Raw genomic sequence first — 24,869 nt, 5'->3', positions numbered from 1 at the left:
CCAAAGAGCATAGAGTAGAACAAGAAGCTCATGAACACTATTAGCTACCATACAGGGTTGTTTTAAGAATTAAATGAGGAAAGTACTATTAGCACAATGCCCAAATGCTTAATAAATGTTACAGGTTGCTACTGTATTATTAAATACTCACAGGTCTTTAGTCTTTTTTTCTTCCCTTATGGGGGAATTAGGGTCCAGATGGGAAAGTTCTGGGGGGAGCTCCTTCCCTTGAGCCAGCAGCCATGCCCTTTCTTCCCTGAGCTTTCTCCTCTTGGCTCGATCTACAATTAACACAAAGGATTACAGTACAAGTGAGTTAAGTACTCTCTACTTAACTAGACGTTGAGTAAATCTCCTTAGCAATTGTAATTGTGAGAGAAATCAAAGTAGTATCATGAAATTACTTGTGCTTCCTTTGCTAGCCTCTTTTCTGGTAATTAGGATAATTCCTATAGATGAATGCTTTATGAAACTCGTTTATAAAAACGAGTGGGATTGTTTCCTCTCAGTCATACTGAGTTCAACTTGGGGGATGAAGGCAGTAGGGTAGGCATTAGGATCGGGGGAGAGAAAGAGCAAGGCTGAAGAAAAATGGAATTAGAAGAAAAAAGAAAAAATATAAGATTAAATGAGGATTATCCTTTTTTGACTACTGGAGGCCTTTCCTTCCTTCTCTTTCAAAAAAGCAACACACATTTTTTAGGACCAGCCTCTCAATCTAAACATACAGGACTTTATATGCATATCCAAGCTCTCAAGGTTCTGGATTTATAAAAGCATCCATGCACATCAATTGTCTTTGCTCTCCATCCCACCCCCACACTAGCAGCTGGCCCCTACCAAGCCAGTGGCAGTAATAAGTCTGGCTGGGAACAAGGCAAAGATGCCAGCTGGAACTGGAATGGAGCTGGAAGGCAGGGATGATTTTTTTCTGGCTCACAGCCACACCCATTACACACACTTGCCATTCTACTACTAACCTGATGGGGCACTCATTGCCAGTAGGGAACAGGAAGTTCAGGAGTAAAGATAAAAGGCAGGGAGATGAAGAACAGGTAAGACACAACGAAGGGAGAAGCTAGGAGAGACCTTGTTTTCTTTTCCTAAGGGATAGGTCCTGTGTTTTCCACTGCTATGAGCATATGATTCTGCACTGCTACGAGCATATGATTCTGCAAACTGTTTTCCCTGTCAAGATCCATTTGACTTTTTTATGTTTCTAGATTATTTTCATTTATAAATTTAGAGTAATCTATATCTGCTTTAACTAATCAAAAGCACTTTGCTATACACTTTATAAATTTTTAAAAAGAGAACTATTAGCTTAAAGAAAATTATGACTAAATATCGTGTATCTACCAAATTGTCAAAGCTTAACATTTAAAGTTTTTAAAGTTTCTGCATTTTTTTGCATTTTGTAAACATGATAATGACCATTCTTTTAACATGTCTTCTTGTACATGTGTGAAAGTCCTCTAAAATACAAACCCAGCAGTGGAACTGCCAGATAGAGTATATATGTTAACTTTATCAGGCATCGTCAATGTGATTTCCAAAGCGTTATAAGCCATGCTTTCAACAGTGATGAGTTACCTCACCCTTGCTTGGTATGATAAAATGTTAGCATTCTGCCAAACTGATAGGTATGACATGGAATTCTGATGATTTCATTTTCATTTTCCTGATTGGAGTGAAAAATGAATACATTTTCAATTTACTGGCCATTCAGCATCCTCTTCTGTGAATTTCCTGTTATACACTTTGCCTTTTTTCCCCGTGGGCTTTGGATTTCTTACTAATTTGGAGAAGTGCTTTAAATAATGCTTGCTGATTATGTGTTAAAGTTATCTTTTTCTACCTGATGATTTAAAAATTTGTTTATGGTGTTTTTGCCACGTTTTTCAACAATTAATGTAGTAAAATACATCAATCTCTTTCCCCTTATAGTTTCAACTCTTTGTTCTTAAATTTTTTAAAATTTCAGTATCTTGAAGATAGTCACCCGTATTTTCTTCAAAAAAGTTTTGGCCTTTAGTCTATCTAGAACTTATTATCCGAGAAGCAAGAGATGTTATTTTTTTTACCCCTATCAGTAAGCAGTTGTACTGGCACCATTACTGAAGAATCCGCATTCTCCCCCAAGGTCTGTTTCTAGGTATTCTATTTAACTGCTCTCATCATCTACTCTATATGCCGATACCATGCTTTCATTCACTGTAACTTTTATTTTATCTGTTAGAATGAGTGTTCCCACCATATTGTTTTTGGAAATTATCTTAGCTATCCTTGGCCCTCTGCTTTTCTGTATAAATTTTAGGAACTTAAAATGACTAATTATCAAACACTGACTCAGGGTCCGATTTCTCACATTCAATATATTTTTTTAGAAGTTGGTTTATTCGAAACAAATCCAGAAAGGTTCATACACTGCACGTGGTTGACACGTTTCTTAAATATAGTTGAATTTCTAACAGTGCTCCCCCCACCTCCAATTTATATGTGGGAGAAACGTCATTTTGTCTTTATAGAATTTTCCACATTATGGATTTAGCTGATGGTATCCTTATTGTGGTGTTAATGTGTTCTTGTAAAACTGGCAGTTTTATCTAGAGGCTCTGGTCTGACAAACAGGTTTGATTATTTGAGGGGGAGCAATATTATTTCACAGATGATGCTGTATACTTTCTTTTTCATTATATCAGGAGACATAATTATCTGGTTATCTTCCTGTGATGTTAAATTAAATCAGTGTTAACCTGATCCTTCCCTTTCAGTCTTTAACCTAAAGATTAACAGAATTCCAAGACAGAATTAAGCTGCAGAGAACATTATTTGTGTGACTGTTTTCTCAATAATTCCAATGTATATATCTAGTACCTCTAAGGATGCACAGGAGAGAAGTTAATTCATTGCATGCAACAGATGCCTTAGGGCAGGGGTTTGCAAAACAGCCAACTACAGAATGTAGCACAACTAGCTGACTGCTTTCATAATAATGAAGTTTTATGAGAGCGCAACCCTGTATGGCCTCCAAGCCTAAAATATTTACTATCTGGCCCTTTACAGAAGTTAGCACATCTCTACTTTATGGCATTAAGGCTTAATTGTGCCCAGAAAACTTGGTGGAAAACAGCTTTGCTTAGACCCACTTTTTAATCATTTGTTATTCTATTTTTCCTGCTACATTCATTAAACAAATCCTTATTTTCCTCGGCAATTATTTGCATATTCTGAAATACCGTCCGTAAAGAAAACAAAACTGCTTCTTTCCTTCTATTTTATCAATTTTTAAAATACCAAGTTATCCCATTTAACTAAAATGATTGCTGATTTTTAAAAAAATACTACCATTATGAACTTATAAATTTGTTTACTTGATATTTTTTAAATCTATTGAGGTTTTATTTTTTCAATGCTCAAAATGTCTCGTTTTGGCAAGTGAAAGTCCCTTACAGTTGGCTTCTGTGTTTTTAAATACAACTTCCAGTAGTCTTTTATGTTTCCATGTTTTCTGTTTAAGGGTCTAAGTTCATTTTATATTTTTACTGCTAAAGGACTGGAATCAGTCATTTCTCCAGAGACTTGGTTCCTTCTGGAGGGGAATTATATTTAGAGACTACCATCTGAATGTTACAAATTCTCCTTGCTATGGGTTGTGCTATCTTTTTAAAACAATACATTTATACACATACATCTTTTTCCTTTCTAGAGAAGAAATCCTTACAGAACAATACAATGTGGAACAGAAGGAAAGACAGAGGAAATCTTTGCTTTCTTCTGGACTTTGAAAGGGAATAGTTCTTACGTCTCCCCATTAGATAGAATGTCTACTTAGATTTTTTCTTCCAGATCCTGGTTAAGGAAATCCCCTTCTCAGTTTTTAGAAATCACCACAGCCCAAGGAATGCCAGGCATCACAAGAAGCTGGAAGAGGCAAGGAAGGATTCTGCCTGAGCCTTCAGAGAGTGTGACCTTGTCAACATCTGGATTTCAAGTTTCTAGTCTCCAGAACTGTCAGTGAATAAATTTCTGCTGTTTTAAAACACCTACTTATGGTCATTTGTTATGGTAGCCCGAGGAAACTAATGAAGAATCCAATCACATTTTCTCCAGAATCCTATTGTTGCTTCTGACAAGTCTGCTATCCTCTCAAGGAAATGTCTTTTCCAAGCTGGTTATTTTAAATACCTGTGGCCATATGTTCTAAAATTCAGTACACCATGTATCTACGTGTAATTTATATCTAGTTTACATCTTGTTTTCTAAATCTGAGAATTTGTTTTTCATCTAATCAAGAAAATTCTGAACTATTATGTCTGATTATTTTCTCTGCCCTATTTTTTTGATTCTTTCATTTTAAAACTTATAGTAGATCCACATTGGATCATTCATGCTACACACCACCTGAGTCCATTATTAAGCTATTTCCATCAGTTCCAAATCCATCATTTCTCCATTCTCTGCCGGTTCCATAAAGTCTGTCAGAAGTAGGTACTAGAGGGAGAGTGGGAGGCCAGATGAGAGCAGAAGAGATTTCTTTCTTGTTCACTTGCTGTTGCTGTTTAGTAACATGCCAGCAATAAATACCAGTATCTTCATCGGAGGACACACAGTTGACCCTGATGACCAGGTTCTTTTTTGTTAGTCTCAGACCCAGGCTTGATGCCTGCCTTCAGAGCTACCAGCAATGCCCCATCTTCCAATGTCTGGGATCCAACTCTGCAGAGCCTTTCCTCAACTTCTAGGTTCTGATGACTCCAATCCCCTTCCCTTTGTTCTCCTTGCTTTAGGGGGTGTTAACTCCCTTTCAACATTTTTCTCTAACTCCATTTAACCAAAGACTTTAGTTTTGTTTTCATGACTAGACACTGAATGATTAAAGCAAAAGTAACTTCTTTCATCACATCCATCTTTATCTCAGGGGATGTGTACCTAAGTAGTTTAATCCAGTTATTGAGTTGTTATTCCAATAAACATACTTTACATTTCTAGGAACGCTGTGTGTTTCTCTTGAATCTGCCTGTTATTTTCAAAGTTATTTTTTATGTTTACAATTCTTTTTAATATCTGATAATGCTAAATATATTTATTTCTTGTCTAGTACATGTACCAACTATTGTTCACAGTAGTGCTTCCTTGTGTGCTTTCAAAGTCTAATTTTCTATTCATCTTTTGCAGAGATTTATGTATGGTTATCATTCCTGGGGAGAGGTAGAGAATCCCTAGATTGACCGCAATTCAACCTAATAGTCTGTCCACTAACTTACTGTTGTTTTTAGTCTCCCTAAAAATAGTTCCTGACAAATTTCCTTCCTTGGTTAAGATTTCAGATGTATTCTTTAAAAGAGTATTTACACAATATTAGATAAAATATTATAACATACAGACAATATATTACAAAAAGAACCACCATGTATTTGATGCAAGAAGTTTTAGATTATGTATCAACCATATTGAGAATAAGAAAGTCTCAATAATGTCCACTTCCATATTGACTTAGCATGAATATTTGTTATAATCTAGTCTTGTGACATCCTTTTTATACAAAGATAATACTAATAAATAGCAGTATGTTTGGCCTTTCCTTTTAAAAAAAATTTAGTAAAAAATACATAAACCTCTTAAACTATTTTAAGTATACAATTAAGTGGCACTGGGTACATTCAAATTATTGTGCAATCATTATTACCATTATCCATTTCCAGAATTGTTTTTATCATCCCAAACAGAAACTATGTACCCATTTAATAGTATCTCCTTATTTCTCTCTCCTCTTGGCTTGTAGTATGTATCAGAATTTCATTCCTTTTTAAGGCTAAATAACCATCCATTTAAGGCTAAATAAAAATGTTGTATATACATTTTGTGAGACGAACATGATAACCACTACACTTATGGAAATGTGGTACCATTCATTGTATGTTTATCCATTCATCTACTGACAGATATCTGAGTTGTTTCCACCCTTGTGATACTTTCTACTTTTCTTAATCCATTTCCCTCCTTTCAAATTTCTTTAAACAAATGAAAAGCTGTGAGCCCTCTCCTTTGAAATATGTGCTTATATGTCACAACATTAGTTTTGTCAGCAATTTCAGGGAACCCCTAAACTAGTGACTGACTGCCAGCACTGCATAGAAGCATATAACCAAACAAAATTAGTTCATAAGTTGTTTGCTTCCTTTATAGACAGACAATAAATGACAATATGAAAAAAGTTCTGATGCGCTCTCACAAACATTAGTCATTATGGTAAAAAGACCCACATAATGAAATCCTCTTAGAATTTAATGTCTCAAAAAGTTTGTTTCTCTGTTAGCTGTTTTAAACATTAAAATTCTCCTATCAACACATAACTTATTATTTCCCTTTACTGAAACTTAGCTGCCAGGGAGTCAGGAAAGTTTATTGTCATAACCATTTTATACCTTGTAAAAATTCCCTCCACATTTCCTCCATGGAAACTATCATTTGTGAGCTTGCTGTGTGCCAAAGACTATCCCTTTTTTCATTTAATCCTTCTAACAAACAAGGTCGGCACAGCACTATGCAATATGACCCCTGGCTTACCTCTATGAACTCATTTATTGCCAGTCTTCTACCTGCTTTGCTCATTTTTGATCCAGGCATACTGGCCTTCTTGCTGCATATTCCTAATCTCAGTGCATTGCACTTGTTATTCCCTCTGCCTACAATGCTGTTCCCCATCAGATATTCATGCAGCGCCCTCACTCATTTCATTATTAAATGTCACATTTTCAGAAAGGGCTCTCTTGACAATCTTACTTAAATGCCACTTTTTATCTCTAAAGCAGTTTTATTTTTCTTCAGATCACTTACCACTATCTATGATTTGTTTACTCTCTGTCTTCCCACTATTGGAAGGTAAACTAGATAAAAGAAGTAACTTATTTTATTTAATACTATATTTCTACAGTAGTGCCTGGCACAGAATGGGTGCTCAAAACTATTTTTTGATTTGAAGAACAATCTATAACATAGGTATTATTAATCTTACAGGTACAGAAACTGAGCCACAAAAATAAGTTTTGGACCTGTCTGTATAAATTGAAGGTCAAACTGACAATAGTGTACCCAATAATAACTCCACTGAAAATTACAGAATCCCACTGAAAAATATAAATGAATAAGAGTTATAATTACTACGTTGAGGAATTTAAATCTAACACAGGAAATAAAACACAAGCAAAATTTTACAAGTTGGATATGTTACATAATGTGGCACAGGCTAAATCTGCACATTAAATATGCTAAGGGATTTTAGAATGAAGAAATGATCAAAGTGGGAAGAGTGTTAACCTATTAAGAAACAGAAGTCACAGCTCAGGAATGGAAGTAAAAATGCACAGAGTAAGACTAGAGTACTTTAAATTTTATAGCCAAAATTTACTTAAATTTTTCATTGAAACACTGCATAATAATCAAATCCACGTTATGCTATTTTATTGAAAAAAATTAAAAGTTCAATACATTTATTTAAAAGAAAATAAATATTGGTTGATATGCAACCAAGCCAAATGATCTGTTATCACAGGACATATTAGGTTCGGCTTATAAATATAACTGCTACCTAAGAACCAGAGATAGTTATTCTTTGCTATAACTACAAATGAAAGAAAAATCCCATTACAAAGAGTAGGACCTGGATGGACCTAAACCTGAAAAAACTACTTGCCCTCTTAATATTAATTATAATATTCTAGATTTATATTGTATCATACTTGAAAAAAATCTCTAAGATTTTCTTAAGAAAATTTCATTTGTGTTTAAAATTATTCGTGAAATTAGTTGTCATTAATAAGACCTCCCTCCATTCTATGCAAGGGACATAGGAGAGAGAAGAACAACAAGCAAGAGACTGAAAGATCCAAAATGACAAATAAAAGTGTTGTAGTAGGAATGCAATGGCAATGAGATTGGATCCAGCTGAATAAACAAGACAGAATACAATTTATAAGAGAGAAATTGTCAGAAAAACCTTTGATAATGACAGAATCCAGTTTGATGTAGCCTTGGCTATAGGAGGGCTATTCCCATACCACATGTACCTTTCCTGACTATGTAGGAAAGACCACATACCTTCCACTGCCTTGACCTTTTCTTCCAACTCTCGTTTCCTTTCTTCCTTTAGCATCTGCTCTTGCTCCTTCTTCTGCACCGCGAGAAGAATTTGACGTTCTTCTTCCTCTTCTTTGCGCTTCTGTTTTTCTATTCTGGTAAGCACAGGCGTCTCCTGTGAGGAGCCAATAAGTGTACAGAGTCAATATACAACAATGTAAGATCAGTTCTTCACTCTGAGTTAAGATTCAATTTTTACTGGATTCAATCTATTTAATATTAGATAACTAAGGAATTTATATCTTAACTATATATTCATTTTATCATCTAAAGAATACATGTATGAATGTAAATGTAAACACTGACATTAAAACAGTGAAAATTGAAAACATGGTAAAAGTTTCAGGCCCAATGATTTACACAAATTGTAGTCTTTGGGAGATAATCCAATCCTATGAATATATTTAACCAGAGCAACTGAGGCAGTTGGGAGATTTAATATTTGCTATAAGGGAAATCTTAAAAAGTACCCCTATCTAAGTAAACTAAAATGATGAAAGACAGCTGCTAGACAGAATACAGGCTCACAATTTCAACAATGTGCATCATTTTGAAACCCTTAACTTTTATATTTTTCTTTACTAATAAAGTAATGAATAAATTGGGGGTTTGGTGGAAAGGGCCACCGTTTGCCTTAAATACACTGGGAATTTGCCTAAGAAATCTAAGAAAAGGTACACAAAAGAAACAGGACTATTATCATAATTTATGAAAGTTTTATTCTATATATTTTCCAGTATAACTAATTCTGAACCATTCTGTAGCCAGAACACTGTAGATATAACTGCAAATTGTTTATTTTCAATTTCTGCCCTTGACTTTTGTGATGTGAAAGCTAAAACCTTTTATCTTTTAAACTGTTATTGAAGAAGTAGTAACTATTGCCTGCAAGAGAATGTTTAAAAGTTGAAACTTAATCAGGAATGTGAAGCTTTTCTTATAGGATCTTTTTAATAGGAAGACCTAAGAATCTTTAAGTTAGATAAATTTTTAAAAGTTTCATACTGGGAAAATTGCTCAAATGGTTTGTGGGGAGAAAAAAGGTGAATGCAGACTGCCATTTACCCAAGTCATTAAATACCGAAACGGCTCTGATAAAAATTTTATGTTATTTTCTTTATAATCCTTAAAACCAATTTAGATTCTCATTCGACTCAAATTTTAGAAGCTGTCTTGCCTAGATAGTAAACCTTTTCAAAGTCCTTTTTAATTATTCAAATTCTATAAGCCTGACTAAATAATTTGCTACCTAGAAGGTAAAATCTGGAACGAAAGAGATGAAAATGAAACAAACAAAAATAACCATTATTACTGTATATATTACTGTACTCAAAGGAGCTTCAATAGCCCAAGTAGAACTAAAGTTCCCTAAAATCTGTATCCTATAATCAGAGCAGGCAGTTGGATATGTTAGATATTGTTTCTGAAATGGGAATGCTCCTGGCATTAAAGCAACAACAATTCTTCTGAAAAATACACCTGTAACTATGGCCTCCTAAATGCCAGTTAAGCACCTCTGCAATTTCTAAGTACCACCCCCTCTAGCCTCCCCCACCTTCCAGGTCCTTACTTATTCCAACTTTTTGGCAACATCTTACTCGGTTGAGAAGTTATGATGGAACTACAGTTAACAAACCAAACACTATGCCTTTGTTCTTTGCAGCTGTATATTGACTCCACGCAGATAGCTTTAACATATCGATTCATAGGGTAGGGGAAAAAGGAGGAGATAGAGGAAAACTAAAGCCTTGTCGAAAGAATTATTGCATTCAAAGAAAACTGCAGTACTTTCTATAGGTTAGACACAATGAAAGAGAAGAGATAAAGTAGATGTGTATATATAACAACCAAAAGTTATTTACATATACATAATGATGGTGTGTGTGTATTCTGCCCCTCTATGACAAAGGATAGCAGGTGAAAACATGAAATATTCTTCCTTCATTCAAACAGTAGAAGGGGATATTAAATAGAATCAGCATTTAGTGAAGACTAAAGAAATGAAAGCCAATGACTCGTGAACAGAAATATTAAGTCATCAAACAGTCATCTGGAAAACAAACATGGAGAAACATATTACTCAAGAAGTCAATGTAAGGAGAGGAAAAAGAAAAAGTAATTACATAAATCTTTAAAATATAAAAATATATAAATATTTTCATAACAAATATAATTGTTCTTAGTATGTAAAGATGTCTTACAAATCAATTAAAAGTAGCCCCTCACACAAAACAAATGATACGAATACAAAGTTCACAGTAGATAAAACACATCAGTAATCAAAAGCAAGAGTAAAAAAAGCCTTTCACTTTACAGATTGTTGATGATAAAAAGTGATACATTTGTGAAGACATGGTAAAATAAATGCTATTAATCTGCTGGGACACAAGTCTTCTGGTAGACAATTTGGATATATGTATCAGGAACCCTGAACAGAGTAATTACACTTCTGTGACTTTATCTTAAAAGTGAGATAGGCGAAATTTTTTCTACAAGTAGATTAAAGTTAACATTATTAAAAATAGCAAAAAGCTGGAAATATCCTAAATGTTTAATAATAGGTGAAATTACATAATCATCAATATGTGGTCAATAAAAATTTTATTTGAGTACTATTTAACAAAATATGAAAATTCTCATTAAATGAAAAGCACAGGTCACGAGTTAATATTCAATGATCCCAGTTTTATAATAAATGCACAGAGAAAGGTCCCAAAACAAATACATAAAAATGAAAATAGTGTTGAGTCCTGAATTGTGAGATTACTATGTATTCTATAGTTTTCTAAAAGTAGTCTCCCAAGTTTTCTATAAAAACATGTAAATTCTTTTGGACTCAGAACAACTCCTTCTCAAACAAACCGGGACAATCAACTGGTATTACACGTTCTAATAAGATCTAATTTTTATTAACTTTTTACTTCCTCCACTATGTGATCCCTTTTAAAAGTCTAAAGTTAAATTATGTTGAAGTACCAAAAGGTTAGAATTTGCAGATTTTTAAGATGATTTATTAAAAATGGACCATAAACAGTTTAAGTATATTGGTAACAATGAAACAGGACTTTTAAAACTTAGGAAAATTATAGATGTAAATGATTACTGCTAAATGAGAGGCTCTACATCATTTAAACAAATATGCAAAAGATTCCTCATAGTTTTTTTTTTTACTTTAGTGAAATTCACATTACAATTTTAATGTGTACAATTCAGTGCTATTTAGTACATTCGCAATGTCATATAACCACCACCTGTGTTTAGTTGCAAACATTTTTAGCATACCAAGAGAAAACCCTGTACCCATTAGGTGGCCACTTTCCATTCTGCCCTCCGCCAGCATGGCAGCTGCCAATCTGCTCTGTCTCTATGGATCTACTCTCTCTGGATATTTCACATACAGAAATCACACAATATGTCTACTTAATTAGTTTGTTTAAATACACTAATATGTATGCTAAGTACAGAAGATGTACTAATTGAGTTACTTGAATTTACAGCATCTTAAAAAAACAACATCCTGAATCTCACAATTCAGGAGAAAAACTGAATCACAAAATGGGTAGGAGAACTGAATAGACATTTTTCCAAAGACATACAGATGGCCAACAGGTATAAGAAAAGGTACTCAACATCACTAATCATTAGAGAAATGCAAATCAAAGTCAAAATGAAGTATTATTACCTCACACCTGATAGAATGGTTATTATCAAAAAGACACGATATATGTGCTGGCGAGAATGTGGTTGGAATATAAACTGGTGCAGCCACTACAGAAAACAGTATGGAGGTTGCTCAAAAAATTAAAAATACAACTACCATATAATCCAGCAATTCCACTTCTGGGTATTTACCTGAAGTAAATGAAAACACTCATCAAAAAGATATCAGTATCCCATTATTCAGTGCAGCATTATTTACCATAGCCAAGACATAAAAGCAACCTAAGTGCCCTACAATAGATAAATGAATAAAGAAAATGTGGTATACATATAAATATTGCTTAGCCATAAAAAAGGAAATTCTGCCATTTGCAACACATGGACCCTAAAGGTATTATGCTAAGTGAAATAAGTCAGAGAAAGACAAATACTGTATAACCTCACTTATATGAGGAAGCTTAAAAACAAATCAAACAAAAAAACAAAACAAACCCAAACTTATAAATAAGTCATGGGGATGTAATGCACAGCATGGTGACTATAGTGAGTAACACCATATATTTCAAAGTTTTTAAGAGAGGAGATATTAGAAGTTCCCATCACAAGGAAAAAAAACTTGTAATAGTGATGATGTTAGACTTATTCTGGTGAGCATACATACACATATACGTACACATACACATTTACACATACATATACACACACACATATACACATACATATATGTACAAAAATATACATATACAAACATACTATATATACAAATATCAAGTCATTATGTTATATACCTGAAACAATTAATTATATTCCCCCCCCCAAAAAAATAATAATAAGATTTGAAGAATTAGGAAAACTCAAAACAAGAACAAAAAAACAATTTTAAGGTCCCAGAATGCCCAGTAAGAAAAAAGGTCAAGAACCTAAACTGGCATTGGTTTGACAGCTTTTGCCCACTGTGACCCTTTCTTCTGGTGTTTTGATCCCTACTCTCTATTTTTTATTCCACCTATTTACTGGTCACTTTCTCCAGTCTCTCCCCTGTCATTTGAAAACCCCTCTTCTTAGTTGGGAACCTCTTTTTCTCACATCTCTCAAGCCCCTTCCTCTTTCATCATGTATAATAATTCAGCAGCTGCCACCTGATGAATTCCCGACAATATTGTTTTAAATAAAATGTATTAATCTATGGCCATGCCACCCTGAACACGCCTGATCTCATCCGATCTCAGAAGCTAAGCAGGGATGGGCGACCACCTAGGAAAACTGGGTGCTGTAGGCATTAAAAACAAACAAACAAACAAACAAACAAACAAGTATTGTACACATCTGAAAAAAACCATCTATGTTGTGCATCAAGAGTGTTTTAGAATTCCTGTGCTAATTTAATTTTCAGCAGTACACCACCCCAAGGTAAAGTAGGTGCTAATGAAGATATCACTAATGAAAATATCACTAAAGGACAGGACTGGACTCAGCCACCTGAAGACATTTTTGGTAGCGCTTTAAACTTTAGAAGTCTAATATAGTTTAAACTTTAATATAAAGAACAATATTGCTCTTTAATATAAAGAGCAATCAATGAACAACCCCCACCCAAAAACTGAACATTAAAAATATCTGTTCTGTATTGTAATTTCTCTTTAAAAGGGGTCAGTTGCAAATGGGGTAGGGGCTGTTGTTTAAATGCTTTATAGATAAAAAAGAGGCCTGCTAGAATCAAGGAGAGAGTTTAATGAGAAGCTAATTAGAAACACTGCTTTATAATCCTCTGAAAGATTATAAATAGAATCTCTGGGTGAAGTAGTACCCAGGACTCCCCTTCCCAAAGGCAGCTTACCGGACTCCCTGGAACCCTTGCCAACTTCAGCAGAACACTTGCCACGAGGCCACCACAAAGAGCTTCCTAGCAATGACAATGTCTAGAGTTTCCTAACAAAAATAACCACTGCAGCCCTAATCTGAGAGTTCAGAGACAGTTTCCCTTCACTAATATTTATCCCAGGAGTCACAATTAAAATACTTTTTGAGGCAATAAGACTGAGCTCCCACCAACATAGGTCATAAACCCTGCCTGTAAGACTTTAAAGGCCTGAATGTCTTCTGCTGTTTAAACAAAGACACAAAACTCACGGCACAATTAAGGTTTTTTCCCAGTACATTTGGTACCGTAACAGATATTCAGAATCTCTACAATACCATGGTTATCTGTACTAAAACTAAAAGGCAGAATTAAAAAAAAAACAACCCACTGCCAAGAAAACTTAAAAGAAATTTTACTGTTAGAATCTAAGGTTTTGCTTGCAGCAATGAAGAGTCTTTACATCTGTAGTAAGACTACCATGCAATCTGAAATGTAAATGAAGGCATCTGGAACTCAGCCCAGGACACTCAAGAGAAAATAAGAAAGAGAGCTTTTAAGAAGGTGTTAACTGTCAAGGTAATAAAGATAGTGGAGAAGACCCAGCAAGGCAAGATGAACTAGAAAGCCACTTGAGAACAATGGCTAGATACCAATTACCACAGGCCATTCCAAAACTAATGACTGCTAGGGGAAAGAGGAAACTGGGGAGATCAGAAGTCAGTCATTATAGAATTGGCGTTTCAAAGGTAATCAAATGTTAGGTAATTAACTCTTGGCCAGAACACATCCATGAGCTGAAAAAGAGGTAAAGGATAAATCCAAATATACTGAAGTAAATAAAAGATTATAAATCAGTTTTTTCCTTTCCATGGCTCAAGGTAGAATATACTTAATGACAAGATCTCTATAATGTACTATCATGTGTTACTTCAATTTAAGAGTCATGAAAATATTGCTGCAAGGCAGTGAGAAGACGTCATACCATGACAGGCTAGTCAAAGACAGGGTCTGAAGTAAAATGCACTGTCTCCTAAGGTACAACTTTCTATAACCAATAAATTGTTTAAATATTCAATGAAACATGTTAAAAGGAGATAAATGGTTAAAAAGTGGACAGAATATGAGAACTGACTATCACTGAGGCTTGAGAGTTAGATTAGCAGACAATGGTGAAAACCTCTAGTAAAAGAAACGAGTGAGCAGATGGGAGTCTTAGAGATAGATGCCAGCCACAAGCACAGGGGACCTTCACAGAATGAGAAGATGGAGAAATTGGCTTTCTGGACACTTTTACTGCCTCTTCCTGGTTTCCTCCTTCCTTCCACTTTCCTATTTAACTTCCATCATCAAATATATCTTTATCAGTGCTCTAGGTTCCTTAGGCCACTCTCAACTTGACAATGTTTAAATCTTAGTAAACAGAAACAACAATTTTGTCCCTTCCTACAAGTGTGACGCCATAGTTATTTAGCTACTCTAAACCATGTTACATAATGAAAATACCCAAACATGTTGGCTCCTGAATGCTGCTTGAAAACTCTTTCATTAATACATAGTTGTTGCCCCAAACATTCTCTCTTCATCAAACATTCTGTCTCAACTTGCACCTGATACTCATCTGTCTTCAGAAGACAGAGGGAACATTCGACATGAACTGCTAACATTTTCCTGCACCTCGAAAGTTTAACTTAGCATAAGCAAGAGCAACTCTACTCCATGGCAGAGGCCTGCCTCAGAGGCACTTCATCTTCCCAGAGAGTCAGCAACATCAATGGACAATCTTTCATGTCCATGTTTTATCTTCAATTTAAAAATCAAACAGGAACCTGCACCATGCTTTCCTCAACTCTGCTTCCTCTTTACTTTTCATTTCTTTCATTATTATACTTCTCAAAACCACAAATAACATGGTAACTCACAAGAACTCATCTTTTATTCACTACTCCACCTCTTGCAAGTTGACCGTCAGACATATTTCTAATGAACCCTCCCCCAAACGTTTTTCATCTTCTCTCCCATTCTAGACCTCCATTTCCAATAGCTGGGATTCTACTGCTATTTCTTGATAGAACTATTGCTCACTGATTTCTTACCTTTCAGTTCTTCCTTACAAAATTATTTATCATGGTGTGAACAGAGAAATATCCTTCTAAAACAAAGCTCTAATAACATAATGTACCTTCCTACAGCCTACTTATAAAAGATATAATAATAATCATAGGACTCCAAAATCTGATTCTTTCAGTATTTTCTTCCACTGTATATTATATGTCAGCTACATCCAAATATACACTGTTCTTTGACCACATTACATACCATTCTGGCTCTGTACTTTTTAAAAATATGACTCCCCCAGCCTTACTGTCTACCATCAAAATATTAGCCACACTACAAGTTTCAGGTGAAAGATAGTTCTCTCTGCCCCAATTCTCCCTTTGCCCAGAACTAATTCTTTCCATCTTTCATTCGTAAACTTCTATTACACACACACACACACACACACACACAAAATAGTATTTATTATTCTCATCTGCATTAAATATAGATATAATATGTTAAGACCCAAGAGTTCGAACTCATGTCTTATTTTTATAATTCCTTCTCTTTCTAGAAATGCATCTTATGTGTAAGAATGTTCCATAAGGTTTGAAATTTTTAAAAATGACATAAAAGTTAATAAAGATAGAAAGGAGTAAACAAAATAAGATGGAACAATCCTTTTGAACGCTTAAAATTCCTTCCCTCTATTCTCATACACTCACCTCTTGCTTGATGGATTTGATGGACAGGTGGTCAGACATCCACCTAGGTTGCAACTCTGCCTTTGTGTGCTGTGGACGCGTTCCCTATGGTTAGAAGTGAGGAAAATAAAGGAAAAGATAGATTAGGATGTTCTCAGCTACTGCTACTGCTGCCAGTAGAAGAATGGCCTTTAAGGCACACAAGTAATGGCTTTACTAAGATGAGGATCAAAGGTATCCTTAGGATATTCAGTAAAAACAATCATTGAGTTCCACAAGGTACCAAGCCAATTTATTCTTTAAAAAAAAAAAAAAACCAAAAAACTTAGACACCAAGTGTCTACTTTGTTACTGGCAAGAAACTTCTCTAAGTGTTTGATTAAACATTTGAAAAAATGTAAATTTCAAATTTATTAAAGGAAAGCCCCGTTTTATCACCTTTAGGTGACGGGAATGGCTCTGAAAGAGGCCATTATGAGCAGCTGGAGGCAGATCTCCTATTAAAGGCAATTCAGTGGCAGTAGTGAGAAGAGTAGCCTGGAACTAAAGCAGTAAAGACAGTATGCGGAAGACTCAGGACTAGGAATCAGAGAGCTTCCTAGAGAAGATTAGAGCTCTAAGAAAATTTAAGAGACTTGAAAGTGATTGTTATAGGAAATTTCAAAGAAGGAGTTTGGAGAATTCTGAAGGTAGGAAATATTTTGAAGGCCAACATAAGGTTTAGAACTTTTATGGAATGAGCTGCATAGTGTCACTGTTAGACTAGTAAAAGGTGGTAAACCAACGCCTTGCAGCTAAGATGAGTAACTTCTGTGGCTTCAGTATCAATATCAGTATCATCCAGGTTTGCTTTTGGCACCACTTAATAGAAAATCCTGAGACCTAGAGGCATCAACAAGGTAAAGGAACAAAGGGTGGAATAAACTCAATGACAATACAATTTAAACACACTGTAGTGGTGGTCGATTTAATGAGATGGAAGCTTTAGAAAGCATTTCTGAGAAGGACTAGGCCTCAGTGCAATGCAATCCCAACTGTCAAAGGGTGTCACGCTCCTCTTTTCCACAGAAACTACTCAGCAGTTTCCTCAAGTATGCCTATGAACAACTCCTTCATATGCTTCAAGACTCCAGGAGGAAGAGCTCTTGAACTTTAAATATAGGTAAAAACTTACTATGGAACTCTCAAAGGAATTGTGGCAGTTTATCTGCTAATAACTATAGAGGCCAATAACAGTTTGACTCCAAATCTGCCAAATTAGATAAAAGTTACTAACGAGGAAAGTGGTATTCTTGATACAGAAGGTGACCTTATTTCCCTGCATCCTTTGCTATCATCTTTTGCATGCATTATCTGTACCTTTAGTCAAACTGTTTGTTAAAGACCTAACGTTTATAAGCCATCAAAAATCACTGTTTGCACCAGCAAAAATACTTTTACTAGTCTGCATTTAAAACTTACCATAAAAGTTTAACTTTTATATGATCAAAGCGGGCCTTATCTTCTGATTTATTATTTCAAAGTTTACAAGGCTACCATCCTCCCAGTTTTCTCCCATCTGTCTTATCTCTCTTCTGACTTGCAATTATTTTAAGAAATGTGGATTTTGTTTTCTACCAAAATTGCCCATCAGTTATCCACCATCATAAACAATGGAAAGAACCAAGTGCCTACTAATTGCTAAGTACTATTGTAGCTACACTGATATGGGTCCTTTTGTTTAATTTCCACAAAAGCTTATATGAAGTTATAGCATTTCAATTTACTAATAAGAAATTTGAAATTCAGAGATATCAAGTAACTTATCCAAAAGGAAAGCTTGATGGTGGCAGCAGCATAATTCAAATAAGTTCAAAGAAAGGCTTATGACTACCACTCTAACACCTAATCTTTTGTCACTGTCCCAGATGTTCTGTGCCTCCTCTACATACTATATTTTAATACTGAATGTTGTCTATCTGTAAGCAACACATTCTGTTTACCGATGTATGTTTCAATTTCACATCTGAAGCACAGGCATTTTAAATTATTAGAATAAACCTCTTTAGGCCAATACAATTAGGATGTGTAGTGGTAGTTTAACACAGTTAATCAAAGCAAAGAATTTAAAAAACATATATACTTTAAGCACTTATTTTAATTTAATGTATAAATATATTGCCATTCACCAATCATTTGATGTGGGGCCCCACTAAAAGGGGTTTCCTATGATTCTTTCATATAAATCACCCTCTTAAGACTTCCACCTGCTCTTCTAGTTTTTTTTTTTTTAAGTGAAAGTGAGATGTTAAGGACATCTGCAATCCAAATACATAAAACCTTAAGCTAATTTTACATTCACCTTTTTAGAAGCAATTCATCTTGAATGATTTTAATAAAACCTTTTAATAAACATTTTATGCTTATATTTTATTGGTCTCATAATATTTAATTGCATAAATTCAGTAAAAAGTAAAATGAATACAAACTAGTTTGTAAAAATATTACAGCTAACTACTGATGAACATATAACTCAACAGTTGAATGCTAAAATTGAGCAAAGATTATGAAGAGATGATATATCTGTATTGCCCTGAGCAAATCATTTATGACAGTTTGGTTATTAAATGAAGGCCCCTTGAGAACGCTTCTAATGTGATTTATGTGATAATACATTGTAGGGCAAGGCATACCACTGTTCCTGCCTTACAATATTTACATTAACCTGTTATTTTGATAGCAAATTTTTACTATGCTGGAATTTGGCTGAGGTTATAATAAATTTCAATTTATCTTGGTGAATGCTGGCTTGTACATTTACTCTTCCATTCAGAAACAAAGAAGTCTTAACAGATTTACACGCGACTTTAAAAATATGTATCCCTATCCACGAATCATTTTGTAGCTTTTTCTTATTGACTATGTACAGTTCTAATTAGGGTCATACCAAAATTTGTTTTATTGCTGCAATAAATGGGTTTATTTTCAGTGGGTTTTAAACTTTAGGATGCACAAGAATCACCTGAACAGCTTCTACAACTAAAGAATACACATCACCTCCAACGGTTCTGACGGGGATCGGGAATGGTACATGGGCGGGAATCTAAACTTTTAATAAGCATGCAAGGTGATTCTGACGCAGGAAGTCTTAGTTATCACTAAATTCTAATTAATAGACTTTATAAGCAGATTTATATTCCTCCAGGCAAAACATGAAAAAAAAAAATCTTCCTCTTCTTTTTTATGTTATATTATACTATACAAAACCTACAAGACAAAAATATGAGCATTACAGAATTTAGGCTTAACTCTGATAGGTTACAAGGTATTTTTGGTGAACGGATAGCTTGTATTTGTTAGTATTAAGGACTTAACATTTATATTACTGAACAAATATAGTGTATTTAAGATATTTACAGCTGAACGAACAAGTACCCAAACCATTTCTTTCTACACTGTTGAAATGTTTGGAAATTACCTTTTCTTGAAGGTTTAGAAAATTGCACCTACGACTAAATCCAAATGATTCCGGAGCTTTTGATGGGATCCTTTTGTGAAAAATATCTTTCTTAATTACTTGGTCTGCTAAGGTTTTCTACTGAACAGTTTAGATGCTCTTATTTTTGTGATTGACAACTCAGTTTACTAAAGTTTGCATATTTAGAACTGATATTTCTTTGGAAATACCAAATTTGTTATTTTTTATTTTGGTTCCTAATTTTATGGTTCTTAAAAATTATATTTATTTTAATTTTTTCATCTCTTAGCAATTTTTGTTTCAAAACCATCAATTTTATGCTTGTATATTTTCTTAGTTCCTCTGACCCACAAAATCTTAGGTTGAATATTATAGTATAAATGAAGAAATTATAAAAGCCAATTAGATATGTCTTATGATTTAATGTACCACCATTAGTCATATCAATAGTCACATACAAGGTCATGTAAGGTTATAAAACCATCACTGCATTATAGCTATTTTAAGAAAATTACATTATGTATTAAAAATTCCTGGATAAATTGTCAGTGAGTTCCAGATGACAAAAACTAAATGTAATTATAGTATGAAGAATTAAGTATATCGATGGGGAAATGCAGACTCTTTTGCTCATCCATGAAAATGTTATTCCTGAGAAACTCTAAGTTCCTGCTATTAGCAAAAGGTGACTTACTAGAATTTTCCCTAGAGCATCAACCTGCTTAAAGGTTAGAAACATCATTAAATTCACAACAAATTAAGTAATTTATTTGTAATTCTGTACTTCCCTGGAGATACTACAGAAATAATTTATAAATATTTTCTCTTCAGATTTCATTGGCAGGTAGACAAATTTTTCTGTCTTCTTCACATGTATTGGATTTATGGAAATGAAATAAGCAAACTAAATTATTATTGAGCATCTACCACAGAAAAGGCATTACATTAGGTGCTGTGGAAGTTAAAACAATGAGTAAGACATGGTCATTTATCTGAAAAGTTTAAACAACTCACAATGGAAAGAAGTAAGGAATGAAGAAACATGTTAGAGAAGACAATCCTGAGACTGAGAGAAATAAGGGACAGCTCATGGAGATAATGACTTCTACGTAAGGCTTTTGAAAAAGTAGTGTTTTAATGGGTAGAGAAGTAGAGGAATAAAGATGTTTGAAGAAGTCATGAATTAGAAAGTATATACTTGTAAACAGGACGTGAAACTACAAGTTGTCTTGAAGTTGGAGTAAAGGGCAAACTGAGCTCAGGTGGGAAAAGAGCTGGCACTGGAGCTAAAAAGACAAATACTATTCAGAGCTAGTTGCTTAATGGGTAAGAGACAGACAGTAAGATGATGATAAAAATATCTGTGTGTAGAGGGGAGAGGAGAGGAGAGAGGCAGGCACAGGGTGACATGAGACACAACTTGGGGGCTCAGGGAACGTTTTGTGAGCATTATTATGGGAGAAGGAAAGCTAGTAGCAGACTGTGAAGAGCCACTGGAAGTACTGGGGTGTGGGGAGCCCTGAGAACTTCTTAGGTAAGAAGAACTCAATTATGTGGCCTGTAGTGAAGCAGAATGAGTGGGGTGAGGTCCCATTTTAATACTCCAGCTGAGAGAGGAGGAAGACTGTACCACTTTCAGGAGACAATAAATGTATTCAACAACTAATGAATAATCCTTAAATAATACAGCTTTACACCTAATACAGAGGGTAGTAATCACCCCTTTGCATTTGCATACCTTCTGGGCAATCATGTTGCAGATCTCAGGCAGGAAGTCCTCGCTGAGGAGCTTATAGAGCTGCCGTTCTCGAAGGGAGGTCCTCTCCCGAAAACTCTCAGTGACCTGTCTCCATTCTTCCTCTGTTTGGCACAGGAGCCACCAAGTACCTTGACCTGGCCCCTGGGACCCTGGAAAAGAAAGGAATGGTTTCATCAAACAATTTAAGACCTTTTCCCCAATTTTTTTCATTTTTACCCTGGGTCATGACCAAAACCAGGGATCAGAAAAAAAAAGACCTATTACTTTTAAGGTTGACAATACATACTTCTGATTATCCTGTTACTATCAACTGTTTACAAGTAATAGTGAACACTGACTAAAGGTTATACAAATAAAACTATTATGACTTTCATAAGACAGACATGAACATCCTAAAAATGGTTAAACGTATTTTATTTTTATTTATTTATTTTTTAGGCAAGGCAACCCTTGGTTGACCTCACAGATTGCAAGGACCTTGTCAGCTTACAATCCTTATTTTTTTATTTTTTACGCCTACAGCACCTGGTTTTCCTAAGTAGTCTCCCATCCAAGTACTAATGAGGCCCGACCCTGCTTAGCTTCCGAGATCAGACGGGATCAGGCTTGTTTAGGGTGGCACGGCCGTAGACAGGTTAAATGTATTTACTTTTCTATGCAGACAGTTTTCATCTGAGCTTTCGAAGTCTTCCTCATTTCACTGACACTGAGATACTATGAACCGACATCTGCCACCCCTCAAATTATGTAACTGAGATTACATAATTGAAATCTAGATAGGAAATCAGTATACTCCCTTATGCAGTAAAGCATTTTACACTGACAAGATGGCTCTCATCCAAAGAAGTTGCTATCATCCAAATGTTTGGGTATCTATTATAATATGGCCAGGTAATAAATCTCTAGTGAAAAGACCTACTCCTGATCTCAAGTTATCAGGTCAGAAGAAGAGATAGGCACAGAATAAAGTGCAAGGAAGAGAGAACTGACGAAGGGCAAGGAGGCTAGTTAGACTGCCACTGCAATAATCTTAACTGCTGTATAACTGGAAAATGACAGTCACTATCATGATGTAAATCAATTGCATTTACATAATCCTTTCCAAAAACTCCAGCAGAGGTCATTACCATTTCTTGTCTGTAGCTCAGATGCCAAGGAATTTTCTTCCTGCTTTTCACTGAAACACAGGAAAAGGAGGTAACAATTAAAGACATGTCCAAAATTGTCTCATGTTTCCCCCATAAGGGAGACCCAACTAACTTAATAATACAAGGAGTGTGTGTATGGAGAAGGCAATGTTAGACAGGATGACTCTATTGAAAAAAAGGAACACTAGGTTGCAGGTGTGTTGGTATAGAGGGAAAACTGATACATGGAACCCACTGTTATGGTAACATCACCAATCATAGGAAAATACTAACTTGTAAAACATGTTTTTTAAATCAGAGGAGTTAAGTGTTAACAGTTAAATGCCAAGGAAAAAAGGACAGTAGAGATTCCAAAGTCCTCATCCCTGATTCAGAGCTATGCTGAAGATAGGTGTACTTAATATAACCTCACAGAAGGTACAGGTTAAGAACACAAGTTAAGAACAAGACTTGCTACTTACCTTATGACCTCAGGAACGTTAATTAACAGTCCCATAAAATGGAGCTATTAATGATGCTTACCTCACAGGTATGTTGGGGAATAAATTATAAAACACAGACATGCTCAGCACAATAGTGTTAAGGATCATTGTCATTTGTATTCCTGAATCATTCTTGACATTCTCTGTAATCAATTACTTAAAGCAGTATTGTTCCAAAGAACTTTCTGTGAGAATAAAAAATGTTCTATGTTGTTGCTGTCCAATATGGTAGCCACAAGCCACATGCGGCTAATGAGCACTTGAAATGTGGCTGGTGTGACTGAGGAACTGGATTTTAAATTTTATCTAATTTAAAAATATTTAAATATTGTATTGAATACAGAGCTCTAAAGAATAAAATCACCAGTAGAGGGTAGCACAAGTCCACGTATGCTTGTTAAAATGATTCTATATTCTCAACACTACAGTACTTTAATTTCACTTACAGGGAAATGGAGATAGGTATAAAATAGCTTTTTGAATATATAAGGAGGTATAGATTGCTAACAAAATCTAGAAACACATGTTGTGTGTACAGACATTATTTTAAGGTATTTCTCTCAAACACTGGTTAAAAGAAAGCTACAATGTGTAGTCAATTTTCTGGAAAGTGGAACGTTGATTCTTAAGCATAAAAAATATCAATTCTGATTGTAGAGAGAAGCAGCAGTTTGGCCTCTGTTATTAGAATTTTTAAGAATGACCTATCTTCCATAGGTGTAAAATGACAGATCTGATCCTTAAGTAAAAGTATATTTATATAGTATAGGTCAGATTCTGAAAACTCTTCTATTAAGATTCACATGATGGAATTTCCTAAAAGGTAATGACATATAGAATAAAATCTCTCAAATGCAACAGAATCTTTTTCTTTACTAAAATTAAATATAAAGACTTTAAAAATGTTTAAGATCTTGCCTTTACTTTAGGAAATTGTATTCTAAACAAAATAAAGTATGTTTGCTACTGAAATTTCCCTAACAGCAAAGAATTAACTCTTAAACTCATCTATGATATATAATTCGTTTAAAATGATAATTAGTCAACAATCACAGAATTAACTTGCTCCACGCTATGAAAAAATGTGTAGCATAACAAATTTTAAAAGTTAATACATACTGAGTGAGCACATGCATAGTTTTCAGTCTGTTACACTATCACATTCACTATCTTGGTTCAATTTAATCATCATTACTATTAGTATTTCCACTGTCCAATAAAAAAACAGGTATTTGCTAGAGGTTATGCAGCTAGGGCTTCCTGATTCCCTAGTGCACACCTGGTAATTTCATTAGCTTTCTAATCCAGGTCTCCATAATATAAGTCCCACGTCTTTTCCATGCCCATGAGTGAAAATTAAGGATGAAGGAGCAAGTGAAATTAAAGTCCCCTCTTTCAGCAAAGGGGATCTATGACTGTCACAGACTAACAACATTTTCTTACTTTACTATAATCTCCTCCTGTAGTTTCTTCCGTTTTGGGGGTCTTCCTCTTCTTTTTCCTGTTTTCCCAGGAACATTTGAGATATTTTTTTGTCCTTCACTTTCCCTAAGAAATAGTATATTAAATAGAAATGTTCTGTTATAAGATTGACATATATAAGCAGTTTATCTGGCCATGGA

The 24,869-nt window shown here is 34.7% G+C and overlaps 1 protein-coding gene and 1 pseudogene across 1 annotated transcript in view; both read right to left on the bottom strand.

Annotated features, from left to right (window-relative positions):
• Positions 1 to 24,869, bottom strand: part of LOC102886617 (cat eye syndrome critical region protein 2) — a 57,620-nt gene that overhangs the window by 14,056 nt on the left and 18,695 nt on the right. Inside the window, exons 4-8 of the mRNA XM_015598405.2 lie at positions 24,691 to 24,795; positions 22,745 to 22,794; positions 21,597 to 21,766; positions 8,101 to 8,254; positions 152 to 281 (exon numbers count right to left, since the gene is read on the bottom strand). Coding sequence (XP_015453891.1) covers positions 152 to 281; positions 8,101 to 8,254; positions 21,597 to 21,766; positions 22,745 to 22,794; positions 24,691 to 24,795 — 609 coding nt within the window. The remainder of the gene's footprint in view (positions 1 to 151; positions 282 to 8,100; positions 8,255 to 21,596; positions 21,767 to 22,744; positions 22,795 to 24,690; positions 24,796 to 24,869) is intronic.
• Positions 22,131 to 22,249, bottom strand: LOC112472378 (annotated as a pseudogene).

Source organism: Pteropus alecto, unplaced genomic scaffold (genome assembly GCF_000325575.1).
Source record: "Pteropus alecto unplaced genomic scaffold, ASM32557v1 scaffold76, whole genome shotgun sequence".
NCBI classification, from domain to species: domain Eukaryota; kingdom Metazoa; phylum Chordata; class Mammalia; order Chiroptera; family Pteropodidae; genus Pteropus; species Pteropus alecto.
Note: the sequence above shows the minus strand (reverse complement) of the source record. Positions and strands in the feature narration are given on the sequence as shown.